Below are 16,662 nucleotides of genomic sequence, written 5' to 3'. Positions count from 1 at the left end.
TGTTACAGGAAGGGGGACTACCACCATCCTGGACACCCATCCGTGCAAGGGGCTCCTTCAGTCTTATTTATTATTCTAGCACTGGGAAGGAAGAATATCAGAGATCCCCACAAGCTGGACACTGCTCTCTCCTTGCCTTGGCAAAGCTGTGATGTGCAGCCATGGAGCGGGGTCACTCTGTAGTGCTCCCATCAGGGAGGAAGTCTTCCCGCACCCCAGCAAACCCCTAGTGAAAGACAATCAGGCTCGCTGTCACCAAGCTAATTCCAACGGCATAAAAGCAGTAATGAAATTCACGGCAGGATTAGCCTCTCCATCCAATGGGCCGGCGCCACAGTGACATATCGTGCTTCTTGCCCGAATGTAACACACCATCTAATTTACGTCGTGTAGCGAGTGGGAATGAAATGTTCATAAAGAATTGCTGAATCTTGTCACCTTAACTGCGGCCCCGGGCTCTGAGGCATCTGTCAGGGAGAGGAGAGAGAAGAAGGAGGCTCCTGTGTTGCAAAGCTGCGACCAGGGCTTTGGGAAAGGGGAGATGGCTGCATTAATCTTCTGGGTCTGTGCAGTGGAGATGCAGTGCGTGGGGATGAGGACTCCAGGCTGGAGGAGGGGGGCTGTACAGCTCCCTTGCATGTGCAGACTGTATTGAGCAGTGCCCGTGTTAGGGAAGGGGCTGTTAGATCTTCCCCACCCCCAGAACTGCATGCCTGGAATGCCATGAGAAGGGACCTGTGGTGGTGTGAAAATAAGGGGCAGCATCCCTGAAGATCCACATGCTCACAGCAGACCACAAGTTCCCAATTTCCATGTTGCGTCCCATGTGCAGCTGCACACTGGTCAGCAACTGTGGGTGTTTGCCTGTCAGGAAGTGCGTGCATGTATGCATAACCCTTCTGCTGTGGCTCGGCAGCCCCGTTCCCCCCCTCCCTTCCCCTCCCCAAATGTTTATTTGCAGTTAATTTTCATGGATCCTAATGGCTCTGATCCTGCTAGGGGGGATCATGCTTGCCTCTTCAGTCAGAAAGTTTGCAGGAAAAAATAGCCCTTTCCTGTTGTGTTTGGAGTAATAGCGTCTTGGTGTCCGGAGGGGAGTTGGCAAGGAAACAGGGAAGTTTATTAAGAGCAAGAGATTGAATTCCACCGGGTTTAATTGGAAGTGCTTGAGCAAGCAGGGGAGGGAGCCGTCCGGTCCAGCCCCCTGAAAACCACAGTGCTCTCCCCAGGGTCCATGCCCATGGGGCTGGCTACTCCCTAGGCACCCTCATCCCCTTGTCTGTTGGGGAAGCTGCAGGGTCTGGCTTGTTTGCTTCCTTGGGGTCATCCATCCACCTCAACCTTGGTTTCCTACTACATTATTAGGTAGGATCCCATGTGGGCTCTGGAAATGCTGGGTCAGGAGGGATGCAACTCTGAAGTGGCTGGGAAAAGGCAGTATTTGGGTTCATGTTTTACTTTGGAAGTTGGTTCAGGGCACAAAGTGCTCAAGTGAGACAAGGGTCCTGTCCCTCCTGTGCTGACCCAGTCCCCTCCCATGAAAATCTGCAGGGTTTTCTCTCTGAGCAGGGACAACACAGCTCCAGGCTGGGGCTCCACAGTGGCTGGATGGGGTTCAGGTATCAGGTATATAATTTGCAACTTGGATATATTTTGGGAGAGCAACCTAAACTTGAGATTCCTGCTCTACTTTCCCATTTTAAAGCAAACAGGGAATGAATCCACGTTTGGGTCCCAGTCCCCACACTGTCCTTCAGGGCACAGAAAAGTCTCAAGGTTGGATTCCCATGGATGAAACCATCTGCCCACCTTGGGCTGGGCACTGTCTGTAGAATGAGCTGCAGAACCTTTTGCCTTCACAGCACCGATACTGTATGCAAAGCAATATGGAAATGTGCCTTCCTGGCTGCAAAAGAAACTGAGTGCCAAAAGCCTGATGCCCTCTTAGAAAAGCTTCTCCTGTCCCACACTGAGTTTAAAGAGGCATCAAATACTTTCTTTGCTGGTGAAAGTAAATGGGGGCTCAGACATTTGTTTCACCTTGAATTCAGCTGCTCACTCTGTTGAATAATTCCAAATTAAAGAACAATAAATAATTTATTACTTTATTTACTTTAATTCAAAAAATTGCTTCCCCACAAATTAAGATATATTGCTTCAAATTAAATGTTTCATTAAATCTGAGATTAAACTTTTGGGGGCTGGGGAAAGGAAGACTTTTTAATTTGGCTGAAAACCTGAAAACTGCTGCTTCCCATTGCTTTAATTGCAAACTCTGGAACAAAAGTGACAGAATTTTTACAAAGAGCAGTTGTGCTGGTTTGGTGTCTGCTCCCACCCCTCTAGGAGACCAGTGGGTTTCTCTTTCAGACTCTCCCAGGGTGGCACATGGCTGCAGACTTTCAGCTGCAAACCCAAAGGGAGCACATCTCTAATCCCAACCAAACCTCCCAGGAACGTGCTTTAATTGAAGCACTTTGTGGCTCTTAGGCTTTGTAAAGCCTTGTTTCTCCACAGCCTTACTTCATGGGTGAAATTGCCATAGTGGCTGGCTGTGCTCCAGCTTTCACCTCTGAGATGAAAACTGGGAGTTTCCAAGGCACGACTCTTCCCAACCTTGTCCTACTTTGTCTATAACACACTGTATGCTCTTTGGTTTATATATATATCTTTAACTGCCTCTTGGTTGATGCCCTGTTGTGGCACTCTTGAAGGTGGGATTTCAGCCATATGCTATGCCCCAGTCTCCAGATGTGAGCTTCACTTCTGATGAACATGAGGTGTACCCTCATGTCTCTGCTTTCTTGTGGTCTTTTCTGTTTGGGGCTTTTCTGCAGGTTTTTACTAGTATGGCCAAGTCACAGAGGTGAATGGGATGGACAGCCTCGCACAGGTAGAAATCTATGTAGACTGAAATGAATGAGTTTGCTAGTTCTCTGGGCAGTGATCTGTTTTGCATTGCATCTTGTATGATTGAATCTGCTGCAGGGTGGGATCTCTGGGGCATGTCTGCCTGCTGCATGTAAATACCAGTTTTTGTAATTTATCAGGGATTGCTGGAGTGGCTTCCAGTTCAGCACATGCCTCCCTAGGTACTTATGCACCAATGTAGTCACTGCAGAGCACCTTAGAGCCTTGTGTCCTTAAGAAGCAGTGAAAAAGTCTGTGCTGCTCTATTTAGGAACAACCTACACAGACACAACTGCAGGACCAAATAATTACTAAGGGATCCTATTCTTTCCCCTTGGACTCTGCAGAAAAATTCAAGCTCTAGGCTGAGGACAAGCAGAACTGTAGGACCTATGAAATGGTGCTGGAGGAATACTCTCTCCCTTGTCAGAAGCAGCCCTGGCCAGCAGGCTTTGAATGGCAGAAGTGCACAAACTAGTTGGTCATGACTGCACCCTTCCTGGTGCCCTCTTCTGTGCCTGTAGGCTCACTCCTATTAGTATGTCCTTCACTTGTGATGGTATTTGCCCCAGGTTTGCAAAGCTGGGACCATACTTGCCTTTCACAGAAGTGTTAGAGCAGCAAGAGGAGTGTGTTTGGGACATTGCATGGTATCTGAGGGAGGAAGAAGGCCTTGTGATGCCTACCCTGGGCTGCTCTGAACTGGGCTGGTAGGAGCCTGGGCAGAGGAAAGGCTGTGTGCTCCATTTCCCTATGGATTTAAAATTTCCCTAGAGGGAAACCTCTCCTGTGAGAGTCTTTTTGCTTTCAGAAGAGGTTTCCCTCTAGGGAACCTTTTAAAGGGCTCAGAAAATTTTCTTTTCTGAGTTGTTCTTTAGGCACCAAATGGCAGGGCCATGCCCCATGCGGAAGAGAGCACACAGGGTATGAGGGTTGGAGCTGTAGGTGGGATTTCAACCTCCTTCCCTGAGCAGGTGAATGATGCTGGAGAAGCGACTGTTGAACTGCATGTGTGTCAGCACCTGGAACTCAGATTGCTCTTGGATTCACTGGGTCCATGGCAGAGAGCAATTTTTTTGGACATATGAATTGTAATATCCCTCCAAGACATGGGGAAAGCTGTAATCGCTGCAGCAAGTGGGCTTTCACCAGGCAAACTCTCTTATGTACTTACTATGTAAGTCAAGAGTATTTACAGGAGATCTTGCTGCCTGTAACTTAAAGCTTTAGCGAAACAAATTGGAATTGCCTTCTGGAGGCCATTGTTATAAATTACAGCCCCAACATCTGTCCACATCTGCAATGTCTAGACAACCCGTCTCAGCTAGGAGAGTGAGTGTGGGGGAGGCTGTGATCGCAGCAGGGAGGGGAAGCAAAGGGCTTATGCTGGGGCTGTGCTGAGCACCCCAGCTTGTGCTACCCTTTTGCTTTTGAGCATGATGTTCAAAGTGGGGTCCACCTCAGCCCAGCCATGAGGGATTTCCAGGGGCATCCAAGCCAGAAGGAGCCACATCTGCCTTCCCCCATTGCAGCCTGCAGATTGACACCAGCAACAAATTTGGCCCTTGGAAGCCTTGACTGCCGTTGCCTTATTTATTGCATGTTGGAAGATGTGAGGGAAGGCAGCGCCTTCAGGCAGGCTTGTTCTCGTCTTTCCCTGGCCCCTGTGCAGCGCTTGCGATAAAGAGGCCGGGCCCGTCAGCTGAACGATTGTATTTTTTTTACAGTTCCTAGCGCAAACCTTCTCATTTATATGTAAAGTAGCCATTAGTCATAGCTCTGTTCCCTCACACTGCCTGATGTACAATCACATTTTGCAGTGGATGAATCTTTCCACACAGCTGCTCTGCTATGAATAATCCGTTGCTGGGCCCATAAATCAGAAAAAAATCATGCACCTCCTTTCCCTGATCCTTACACAAAGTCATATATTTTACATGAGGACAAGCTAAATATTCATGAGGCTTTAAAAGGCTGTTCTGACTACGAGGTACTTGTTGGGGCTGTTTTTGTTCTGTCGGGTCAGGTTTGGTGGTTTGGGTTTGTTTTTCATCCTCATAAGAAGGAATCTTTCTTCCCCCTTTGCTACCCTCCAGGCAGCAAAGCTGAGCTTCCAGTGATGCTCCTCTGGGCTCTTGCATTTGTTGAAGGACCGATGGATTCGTCATCGCTGCCATCTCAAGGACAGGCTGACAGAAAGGGCTGCAAACACCAGAGGACACATCACAGAATTGTAGGGGGTGTTGGGAGGTGGCCAGGCCTCAAATTGTGAAAGAGCTGCTTTTGGGAGTAAAGAAGCGCTTCCAGATCTGTACTGGGGGCACATGGTTGGCTGTGAGGTGGAGTGCATGTTTCTGTATGTGCACAGCCTTGCAGAGCAGCCCAGTGCTTGAGACCAGGGTCTACGGCAAATTTGTGGGGGAAACTGGGAAGGCTGCTGAAAATGGATATAGCCCCTGTTGAAGAATGTTGCTTTCACCCTGACTTTTTTTAATCCATATTTTAAACAAAGTACCTACAGAATCTATGGAGAGGACTGGGACCAGGGCTTCAGCTTCAGCATCTCCTCCTTCCCAGTGGTCAAGCGAATCTGGGGACACCAGCGCCATGCAGTTCCAGTGGTAAGATGGGAAACTGGGAAATGAGCTCAGAATCCCTGTGAGGATCCCAGACTCCCAGGATTGGGCCTTTCTGAGACATTTCCTCCCTCTCTGCCTTGGCCATCCAGAGCCTCCATTGGCCGTGATGATGCTGTGTGAGCCAGGAGGGCTCTCAACTCCCAGGAGGGTCAAGAGATCCTGACAGTGTAAAGATGAGGTTTTTCACCTGGTATCTGCTAAATTAGCAGCTCCCCATCACTGAGAGGGACCAGTCTCATCATTCCCTCTGCTGCCCTGGAGTTCAGTCCCACCTGCCCTCACAGTAGCTGTCATTTGTCTGAACACAAAAAAAGCCAGTTTGTCTCACCAACAAAGTGTTTAGTTTGTATTTCCTGATTATAATTTTTCTGTCACTAAAGCAAATTAACACAGTTCACTGTGCCAGCACCAGAGCTGGTACAAGGTGAGAGGAGAAAGCATGTGACTGGCAGAGACAGGACAGGGAATGAAGCTCCCCTTTCCAGCAGCACAGGGGACACATTCAGCTCAACCTGTAATGTCAATCCATAGCCTGACTGTTCTTGTTTCTCTGCAAAAAAGCCTTTCTGGTCATCCCCTCCACATGTGCAGCCTTGCACATCTCCTTTGTACCAGGTAATGGGTACTGTCCTGCACCAGCCATACAGTGAACATAATTCCTACTATGTGGTCTTGGACTCTCTTCTTTTGCTCTTGCAGGACTGAGTGTCAATGTCCCTTTGTCCTAAAAAAGCCCCTTTGCCTACAGGCTGCAAGGAGCCATCCTGCCCCAGATCCCCCAGGTCACTGCACACCAAGCACTTTAGTGGAGATGCCCGTGCCCTGTGCGAAACACACCGCTGTCACGGATGAGCTGCAATGGGGAATTGAACCACTGGGACATTTCTGGGTGCAGGGGTCCCTGTCTCCCTCTCATGAGCTTTTATGCTATCAGATGCTGTCTGTGTGCTCAGCACTGTGAAACACACCCGCAGTAAAGGCTCATGCTGCTGCTGCCAGGATCTTGCAGGACAAAGGCAATAACAAAAGGTTCCTCCACTGGTGCTTTCCCCTCTTTTTCTCTTTCCTTCCTTTTTGCTGCAACTTGGAAAGAACGAAGTCAAGGGACTGCCAAAGCAGAGGAAAACAAGGCCAAGCACACACAGATGGTGAGCCCACAAATTTAATTTAAAATCATCCTTTATTATTCAAAATATTAAAATTCAGGCAATAATGCCCAAAGGAACTGCACTGATTAAAGCTCCCTAATGTTTCATGGCCAAATCTTGCTGCTTCCTCCAAGGGTCACTGGGACAAGAAGTGAAACCCCTCTGGAGTTTCCCCCTGCAGAGAGAGGTAGGGCTGTACCTGCTGTAGATCGCCTAACCAAACAGTTACTTACTGACCCAATCAGCTTCACTTAAAGCAAAGCACCAGCTGTTCCTTACCCAATTAATGATTGCCACAGCAAATTAACATGGCGTTACACCAGGCGTGGATGTGGTCCGCAGAGTCCAGAATGCACAGAGCAATATGCTATTGCAAAAATAATCACGGTAATATCTTTACTGTTAGGTAGCATCCTTCATCTGGAAGGATGGTGAGCTCCCTGTGCGCTCTGTGGCTTGCTTCATGCAACATGCTCTGCAGTGACAGTGTGGAGGGCGGGAAGGGGGGTATATGACTGCTGTTTCAAGTGGAAAGTAAAGAGGAGCTGGTCAGGGCACCTCCACTGTGGCAGAGACAGCACTGACCATACGTCTGGTTCCTGCAATTCAAACAAATCATTATTTAATTGGTTGTAAATCTGCTGAACTCAAAGGGTGCCTTCCCCCTGTCTTATAGATCACAGACCTCTCCAGTGCCTCTCCTCCTGCTGTATGATGTGACATCTCAATGGCATAGGGCTGTAGCAGGGGTCTGGTGGGGGTCACAGCTCAGCGTGCTGGCCATTCTCCTCCTCTGGGCCACAGGGAACACAGCAAGCTGGTGGGTGCAGAGCTGGCCATCCAGCTGCAGCGAGCATCCTGCAGTGGGAAGAGGCCACAAGGCTAGGCTGCAGATGCAGGAATCCAGATGAGGTTCATGTGCCTGGCAAGGCATTACCTCCATGCTCAGTGCTGACAGGCCAAGTGCTGCCTCTGAGTCCTTCCTTGGTCCCTCTGTGCTGTGGTGGAGACTCCTGCTTTGTCCTTCTGCAGTTGTCCTGCATCGTGTAGTCCAGATGGCAGTATAGCAGAAAAACTGAGCCACTCTCTTCTTCCACCAAGCACCTAAACACTCATTAGATTTGGCTCCACTTTATTCATGCTTGTTATGACCTAGAGATGTTAATCCCCTATAAATTACCGTCCAGACAGATCAATCAGCCTAGAGGGCTTTGGGACAGTGGTGTCTCATGCTGAAGCATTACACTTTTCAATTTTCCTACAGTTAGGCCGGTATCAGATATTATTGACAAATAAACTATGCAATCAAAGCCTTGAGCCTGTCACTCTGCTGTGAAGAGGATCCATTTACATCTCAGCCAACTGCAGGATGCCCCGAGGAAGGAGACAGAGGAGAACCATGCCTCAAGTGCCGGTGGCCCGCAGTTGCCTGCAGTACTGCTACAGGAGCCATCCCTTTGTAATTATAAGACTCCCTCATTATAATTACTGTTATTTATATAATTGTGGTAAGTGTTTTCAGTGCTGTCAGCAGACTAGAAAATTCCCAGCCCCATTGCAGCCAAGCATTTCAGGCGTTTCACTAAGAGTCTGGGCTTAAAGTATGATGACCAAGAGCACGGCTGGGCCAGTCCAAGAATATCAGCCCATATCCCAGTGACCTGAAAGCCTTCTTTGGAAGATTTCTATGCCTTGGGATTGTAGAGGGAGGACATAAGGTTATCCATCCCTGCCTCCTTCTCTCAAGCTACTGCTCTGGGATTGTGGCTCATCCCAACATCACACCCTGCATGGGCTGACATTCCCTGTCACCTCTGCTGGGTCATTGGCTGGAGGAGACTCTCCTGGCACTGGGTCATGAGGCACCACCTAGATCATATGTCCCTGCAAGGAATCCAGTAATGGGCATATTCTCTGCATTGTTTTATCTCTGATTATCTTGTTTTAAAATGAGGGAAGGGGCTGGTGCACAGGAAATGCTCGTTTCATACCTGTGTCTGGAAGCTTCACTTTATAGGTCAAACACAGGAACAAAAAGAAGGGGTTTAAGCTGCATGTTGGCAAGCAAGTGATGATGTATGTGTCTGGCTCCTTTGCATTTAAATAGGAAGAAATTCAGAGTATCTCACTTAATATAGAGTGTCAAATATATAAATGCAGCAAGGAAAAGTATGAGTGTTTTACTGGATGACAAACTGTACAGCAATCAGTGTCATGTTTACTACAGAGAAAGGAAAAACTTACCAAGGTCTTATAATTATCACTAAAGACACAGGAGGTAATTCCTCTCTGCTGCTCTATGTGAGGTGACTTCAACTTTTGGGCACACTGTGTAAAATGTAGGAACACTGGAAAGAGATTAGACAAATTCAGCAAACCTGAGAGGATTAGAAGCAATGGCTGCCAAAGAGTGAGCTGGTCTTTTTTCACAAGCAACAGAGGGATGGGGAGAATATAGTAAATACCCTTGAGTCTATGTGCTGTTGCTATTAAAGGGTTGCTGATGAATTTTTTTTTTTTTTTTTTTTTTTGGTACAGCAAAGAGAACTTGGTGCAATTTTCAGGGAAAGTTGATTTAGAAACATGATTAGGAAAAAAGCTAAGGGCAGGAACACCAAAGCATCATGGGAAGCTGTTTACATGAGGTGTTTTCTTTACGGGATGGATTTGAACAAACATCTCTCAAAAATGATGTAAGCTTGCTTGATCCATTCCAGTGATGCAAGTTTCTACATTTCATATCCCTTGCCAAGGAGCAGCAATGGCCCCTTTGGACTGACTTTCTCTCTGGATGAAAGTCACCAGATTCTTTTTGGTACTCCTACGCATGCAGGGCTACGACATGCATGAGATTAATTTTACATAGTGTACTGGTAACAGTTGACTTGAAAATCGACAGTGCACAAGCACGGAGTGCAATTGGAGAAAAACAAGGGAGCTGCTAAACTCTCGCGGGTGCCGTGGGCTGCGGGTGAGGCGCCCTGCGTGGGGAACCCGCTGCCGGCTGCCCCGGCGCCCCGCCATTAGCCACACGTGCGATGCTAACGGAGGAGAGCGCAGGGCTGTGACCTAGGAGCCGGCCTTACACCTCACCGGGGTAGATGTGGGGCTGCAAGTGGCCCACACGGCCCCTGCGGAGAGGAGCTTCCCTCCCTCCCCAGCCCCTGACCTCAACTTACACCGTCACAGCCGCACACTACTACAGCTCCCGTCGGCCCCCTCTCCCGCGGACAGCGCATGCGCCAGCCGGCTCCCGGCGTGCCCCCAGACCCGCGGCCTTTCGGGATTTGTAGTTCTCAGGCGCCGCTCAGGCCCTGGCCCGTGGGGCGGCCGGGGACTCCATTTCCCGTGGGCCTGCGCGCGGCGCATGCGCCGTGCGGGCAGCAGGGCGAGGGGGGGGGCGGGCCGCGGGGCAGCGCAGGTTCCTGTCTGCGCTGGCTGCGGCCTGGCACTGAGAGGAGGGGCGGCCCCGGCCCTGGCCCCAGCCCTGGCGGCGGCGCAGGACTATGGACCCGGCCGAAGCCGTGCTGCAGGAGAAGGCTCTCAAGTTCATGGTGAGGGGGCGCGGCTGGGATGGGCACGGGCACCTGTGTGTATGTGGAGGGGCAGGCGGGGGGAGGGGCGACGGATGAGATGGGCTGTGGAGAAGGGGAGGGAGATGGGGCTGGGGGCAACGGGGAAGGAGGGAGGCCGACCCTCAGAGGTCTGCTGGGCCGGGGGGCGCCGGGTTGGCGGGGGGCCGGGCATCCTACGGGCGGGGGAGGGCGATGAGTGGGGCCCTAGAGCTGCCGTGGGGTGTGGGGAGGGGGCTGCCGGCCAGGGAGGGCTGCGTGTCAGAAGCGGGGCCCCCAAAACCGTGGAAAAATACAGCTGTGTCGGAGAGGGGCTAGAGGGCTGCAGGTGTCACCTGGGAGCGGGAGAAGTTAAACTCAAGTGAGACAGGAGCTGGCAGAGGGGCCCACAGGCACCGGGAGGGGCTGTGCATGTAATTCTTGGGTTTTTCTCTTTACTTAGATATCTTAGACTAATCTTCTGTACTGCACACCATCTCTCTGCAATTTTATTTTGCTTTTCCTTCCCTTCTGATATGAGAGCTGTAAATACTTCGATAGTTAAATCTTTCACCTTCTGCAGCAGTGTATCATTGATAGTGAATGAAGAGTACTTATACTGTGTAGGCTTGCAGGTTGGCCTTTGACATGGGTTGGCCTTGGGGGTACTTGCATTCAAAATGCTCTTCATATGTGGCTGGTTTACTTAGATTTGAGGCATTGATGCACAACTGTAGTTTCATTCTCTCTTCATTTGTTGATATTTCTAAGTGTTTTGGACAGAGTATAAGATGTAGAAATGAAAACAAAGTGTTGCCAACTGAATTGAATGTAAATTCCGGGTGCCCGAAACTGTTCTTTCCCTAAGGGTATCATTTAAATGACTGGCAACACTTGCTGAAAGTTTGTTTTGGATTAGTGCTTCCAGTGGTACAGAATTAAGTTTAAGCTCATCAAGAAGAAGCAGTTCTATTAAACCTTCAGAACATATGCCCAAAATGAAATTGAGGAAATGCTAGTTGCAAATTTCAATTTTTAATTGAGCTTCAAAACACTTGTTGGGCTTCTTGTTTTTTTTAATCTTATAGAACTTGTTTCTCTTGAGACTTTTTGACCCTTTTGCTAGTAGTCTCCAAGTTTGTCAGATGTGTAGAGTCTCAGCTCAGTGAAGTGAGAAAATGCTATGGATACCTAAATAGGCAAGGTAGCAATTAGTAATAATAAACTACTCTCTTTGGTGTGTGATTGGCCAAAGGAGTGTCCCAGATCCTGTTGCACTTGTGTTTGGCCAAGCTTGGTAATTATAACCTGCCTCTAGATAGTGAGTTTCATATCCTGAAAAGTTTCTGCTGAAACATTTTTGTTTTCTGCCAGGTAGCACTGTGAACATGCTATGCTGAATTCTCATATGCTGCTTTTTTCACCCACTGTGCTAAGATTCCCATCCAAGGGCTTAGTCCAGGCGTTTGAGATCTTCAGTAAGATTGAGTCTGGAACTTGAGGGAATCCCTGTCCATCTTGCAGCTGGCTGTTTCACTTGAACAATAAAGCTCCCTGACACTAGACTGGAGCGTGAGAGAGCTGCTCTTACAGGAGATGCATCTGTTAAGAGCACCAGATAAAGGGAGGATTTATCAAGATCAGGCTGTGCTGAGAACTAAAAGCTAAACCAAGTTCCTCAATGTTTTATTAAAATGCCTCTTGTGTACAAAATGGTTGTGAAAACCATCATGAAAGATGTGGCTTCTCTCTGTCCACTCTAAATTTTTTAGGGTATTTTTGCTTACAGGTTGAGAGTGAGAACAACTTTTGTCTAACACATCTCAAGCATTTACTTTAGCACATGCCTGTCTAGAACATGACTCTTACTTTAAAAAAACTTCACCAGCATAATTAGACTTGGTGGGGCCTTTTGGTGTTTGTGGAGGTGTGGCAACATTGTTTTGATACATGAGGGATCATTTGCAAATATCAGCTTGGCCCTCCTAGCTCCTTGTTTCTGCCTTTGTAGCACTCAGAAGGTGTACTGCAGTAATGGCATTGGTACAGTTATCTACCTAGAGGTAGTAGATGAGCTCGTGCATCCTCTCAGCTAATGCTGAATCATTCACAATGAATTATCTTGTTCATCCAAGCATGTGATACACTTCAGGTACATCTTCCTTATTAGGTGGCTCACAGTTTGGGTTGAGGTGGGCTTTGCTATTAATTATTGATTTTCCCTGAGAGTTTCCCAAGTGCATTGTAGGTAAATACCCAAATTATTTGTTGGAAGCATGAGACCTATTATCTCTCCAGCTTTTGATAGTTTTGTTTTTGATATGGATTTGTGGTAGGTTTCATTTCATGTTGAAAAGCAGCCCTATAGGTGGTAGTATTCTTGTGTTTCTCTAGAAAATAATACTTTTTCCACTTAAAAATGTCAGTACCTAATTTTTGGCATTGACTTTAGCATCTCTCTTGAGTCACAACGTACCAAGCAAGATAGACCTGGCGATTTGTTTTTTATTTTAATGTCCAACTCTAATAGCAAAATGTCAGGTGGAGGCTTTATCCAATGCTAATATGAACAGAATTATCTTGCTTTAAAGTATCTATATTCGATTCTTTGAAAGGCATACTGGACTCTGTTTTTTAATGTGTGCTTATGTCTGTGCAACGTTTTGATGTGAGTAAAATAAGGTCGCCTTCTTACTGACTGGTATTGGCTTGATGCCTTGCCAATGAAACAGTATTATGTTTAGCTGATATCTGCTACCAGTTTACTAATTATCTGTGGTCAGCTACAATATGTATAATCTAATGCTTTAAGGTTTAAGTAATTTATTTAACTTAATTTGCCTACTCAATTTACATCTACATTTTAAGAAGGCCTAATTTATTTCTGATATTAAATTGCTGTGTATTAGCATTATGCAATACTAAGCAACTGCTTACCAGGGAAGACTCTTTTTGCAGGTGAATGAGTGTTTTCTATCATGTATTCTACATGTCATCTTTCAAAGTTTTTTTTTGAATGAAATCCAGTTCATAGATTTAAAATATGATCCTGTAAATTATATAGTCCAGTGTTCTGCAGCTACATCAAGGTTTTTAGCAGAGTGGAACCTGTCTCAATTCATCTCAGCCCTTTTTCATGTTTCTACAATACTACAGATAAAACGACACTCTTCATAAAGTACAATGTGTAAGAGACTGATGCACAAACTAAAAGGACAGGCAAATGTGTACATTAGCTTAAAAAAAAAATCCACAGAAAAATCTCTCCCAAAAGCCCTTGCCTTACTGAGCTCTGGTTTTATGCCTTCAAGAATATGGGATTTCTGTTGTCAATAACCATTTACAAAAGTACTAGAAATGAGGTGCTCAATAAGTAACTTCCATATTTGTATAAAGTGTTTAAAACTGTAGATACAATATTTAAAGTAGGAGTGCAATAGGCTCGACTGAGACTTTGATTAAATGTCATATAAAGTAAACTACATATGCCTGCATAGAATAGTAGGTATTTTTTCAAAGTAGCTTCAAATGGTTCTGTTAAGTATACGAATGTTCTGATGATTATCTTTTTAATTAAAATGAGAAATCTTTGTTTAAAGTGGCATTCTTTTTTACGGCCTGTTACAGTCTCTGTAACAATCATTTCTTAAGTCTGAACGTTTTTAATTCCAGGAATCCATTTATATAAAACTATGTTTAGACTTAATTAAGGAATGATTCTTACAAAGCTTGTAAATAGCCAGGAAAAAAGGGACAGAAAATAAAACTGACATTCACACTTAACAGAATGATTGTTACAAGGTATGTAATATGCTATAAAAATACAATAAAGCCCTTTTTATAAGAGTTCATATTTTTTGTTCCTCATTTTGAAAGGTATTTAAGAAAAATATCAAAGCTCTCTGAAGCAACATCTGTTTTCTTGAATGGACTAGTGACAACTTCAGTTGTGTTTAATTAACAGTGCTTGGGGCTGTACCTGACCAGTTTGGGATCCTATCTAGGATGGCTTGGGAGGCAAGAGCTTGATATTTAGTAAAGTTTCTCAGTTTTTCTGAGTGAATAAGTTTGCAGAACTTAATTTCATTTCTTGGCTTGTGAATAGGAAAATGTTGAGACTAGCATTCTTCATGAGTGTCTTTTTTCTGTTTCACCCCTGAATTAATGTTTTAATGATTCTTGGAGGTCCTGATGGCCTTTCAGTTTCACAGGAGAACCAAAACCTTTTGGTTGCTTTTAAGATGCATCTGTAGGGTTTTTTATTTGGTGTTTTTTTTGTTTCTTTGTTTGTTGTACTGAGAGGAAACACTGAAGTTCCTTAATTTTTATGTTCTCATGTTTGTAGGAGCTTCCACATAACTGACAGGTAATATAGTAAAGAATAGTCAGTGTAATTGGAGGCAAGATGGTAGTAGACTTGGAATGTATCTTCCCCCCCCCCCCCCCCTCTATTTGTGTGTGTGTTTATATGGAACAGATGGACAAAGGCTTATACTTTATAAGAGGTTCTGTTTACACTGAACCTCTGTGATTTATGGTGTCAGTAGGACTGGGATTTTTAAGATGTAGGACTGGTTAGCTATTGTTTTAAAACTCTGCTTTGAGAACCTTAGAGTCTTCCTAATAACATAGTTATGAGTTGTGGTCATTGTGGCAGAGAATCCTGGATATCCAAAGCAAGGGTGGCATGAAAGCAATGAGAATAATTTTGTAAAACAGCTAGGATAGAGAGTTGCCTCCTAAATGTGGGGTTGAAAATTGTGCTCGAATATTAAACATATGTTTAGTATTTTTTTTCCAGTAGAACTAAAATAATGTCCCCTTAGTTTGAGGATTTGTTGGGACTAGTATATTGTAAAGAAAATGATGATTTATTCTGCTACAAACTTTTCTGCACTTGATGCAGGCCTTTGGTACTTCAGTAGCTTCACCCTTGCTTCTTTGGTAATGTTTCATTTCAGCCACTTTGCTCCATTAAATGTATGCAATTAGAAAAGCAAATGGCAAATTTGCTATCGCATCATTGAAGTATTTAGTTTCATAGACTTAAAAAGCAGAATTTGTTGCACCATGCTCTCCACACTGTAATATATACTATAAACATCAGAGAGAATAGGCTGACCTTAATATTTGCTTCCCAGACTAAATCGCCGCCTTGCAGCAGTTATTTCCCACTGAATAAAAAGTTTAATTTCACGCCCTGATTAGTGCTAGTATGTGCAGGTGGATATTTATTTTATGCAGCTAAACTAATCTGCCTTGGCAAATTATTTGCCAGTCAGCAGAGCTATAATTCCTCATGAGTATTTGGTACTAAATTATCATTCTCATTAGTAAGATAAAGCAGACTGCTCTAACCACAAAGTTTGGTTAGGTGAAGGGCTTCCTAAATAATCCTTGGATACAAGACATGGAGAGCAGCCTCAACATGACCAGTACTCTAGTGGTTTGTGATATGGAAAGAGGTAGTGAAGGTTTCATAGGAAGAAAACAAAATTCCGTAGCTGTTTATTATCTACAGAGGTAAGGTAGGAATGTACAGTGTTTGGAGATTTCCTGTTTGAGATGTGCCTAATGAAGAAGAAATGAAATGGTTATCTTTGGAGTATTTCCAGTGGCCAACCAAGCTCTGATCTCTAGGCCATAAATGAGATGGAAATATAAAAATACAGTTTTATTGTTTATTTTCAGTGTTAGCAGCAGAAAGAATGACTTGAGACTGGAAATTAAGTAGCAGAGGAAACTTCATGGTCTGGTCTCATTTAAAATTCACTTCATGCTCTAAAACATTTGAAGTTGGGATCAGGAAGTATTTCCTGACATACGAATGTTGACTGCTTATACTTGTCAAGTGAATATGTTCATCTGCTGTGTTGACCTCTTTGGATTTTACTGCACTGTTAGTTTGTATCCTAGAACTTGTCAATGCAAAGTACTTATTTTCTATTAAAAGTAGAGTCATTTATACGTGGAAATGATGAGCTCTCATTAAGAGTTGAGTGAAGGCATTCCACTGACTTTTTTCCATCTGTATAGATGCATTTCTTGTCATATTAATTTTCTCAGCGATTGCTGCAACAGTATTTGCAGTATAAATTATTGCATCACATGTAAGACCAGCAAAACCAGCAAGCTGAGCAACTTCAAAATCAAGTATTAAAATTTTCATGCTAAATTCAACAAAGCAGACGGAATAAGCTGTTTTCTCACTTCCTTGTCTGCTTGCATTGTGTTATCTCTAACCTCCACATGTGCTGGTGAGATTTGTGTAATATTTAATCATTCTCAGTGGCAAACTTAACTAGTGTTTCTCATACTCAATATTTTCTTCAGTTTTCCTCATTTCCTCCTTTCTACAATTCAGGAGATGCTCAGCAAGGTGTATTTCTTATGTATTTTAAGTGATTTTGCACA

The 16,662-nt window shown here is 45.1% G+C and overlaps 1 protein-coding gene across 6 annotated transcripts in view; it reads left to right on the top strand.

Moving 5' to 3' along the window:
• The first annotated feature begins 10,109 nt into the window (after positions 1 to 10,109).
• BTRC (beta-transducin repeat containing E3 ubiquitin protein ligase) overlaps positions 10,110 to 16,662 on the top strand; it is a 117,146-nt gene continuing 110,593 nt past the window's right edge. For all 6 annotated transcript variants that reach the window (XM_074907610.1, XM_074907605.1, XM_074907608.1 and 3 more), the window contains exon 1: positions 10,110 to 10,251. In XM_074907610.1, the coding sequence (XP_074763711.1) occupies positions 10,204 to 10,251 (48 nt within the window). In that variant the 5' untranslated portion in view covers positions 10,110 to 10,203. The remainder of the gene's footprint in view (positions 10,252 to 16,662) is intronic.

The sequence above is a fragment of the Athene noctua genome, chromosome 5 (genome assembly GCF_965140245.1).
Source record: "Athene noctua chromosome 5, bAthNoc1.hap1.1, whole genome shotgun sequence".
In the NCBI taxonomy this organism is placed as follows: domain Eukaryota; kingdom Metazoa; phylum Chordata; class Aves; order Strigiformes; family Strigidae; genus Athene; species Athene noctua.
This window is presented reverse-complemented; position numbering and strand designations above follow the sequence as displayed.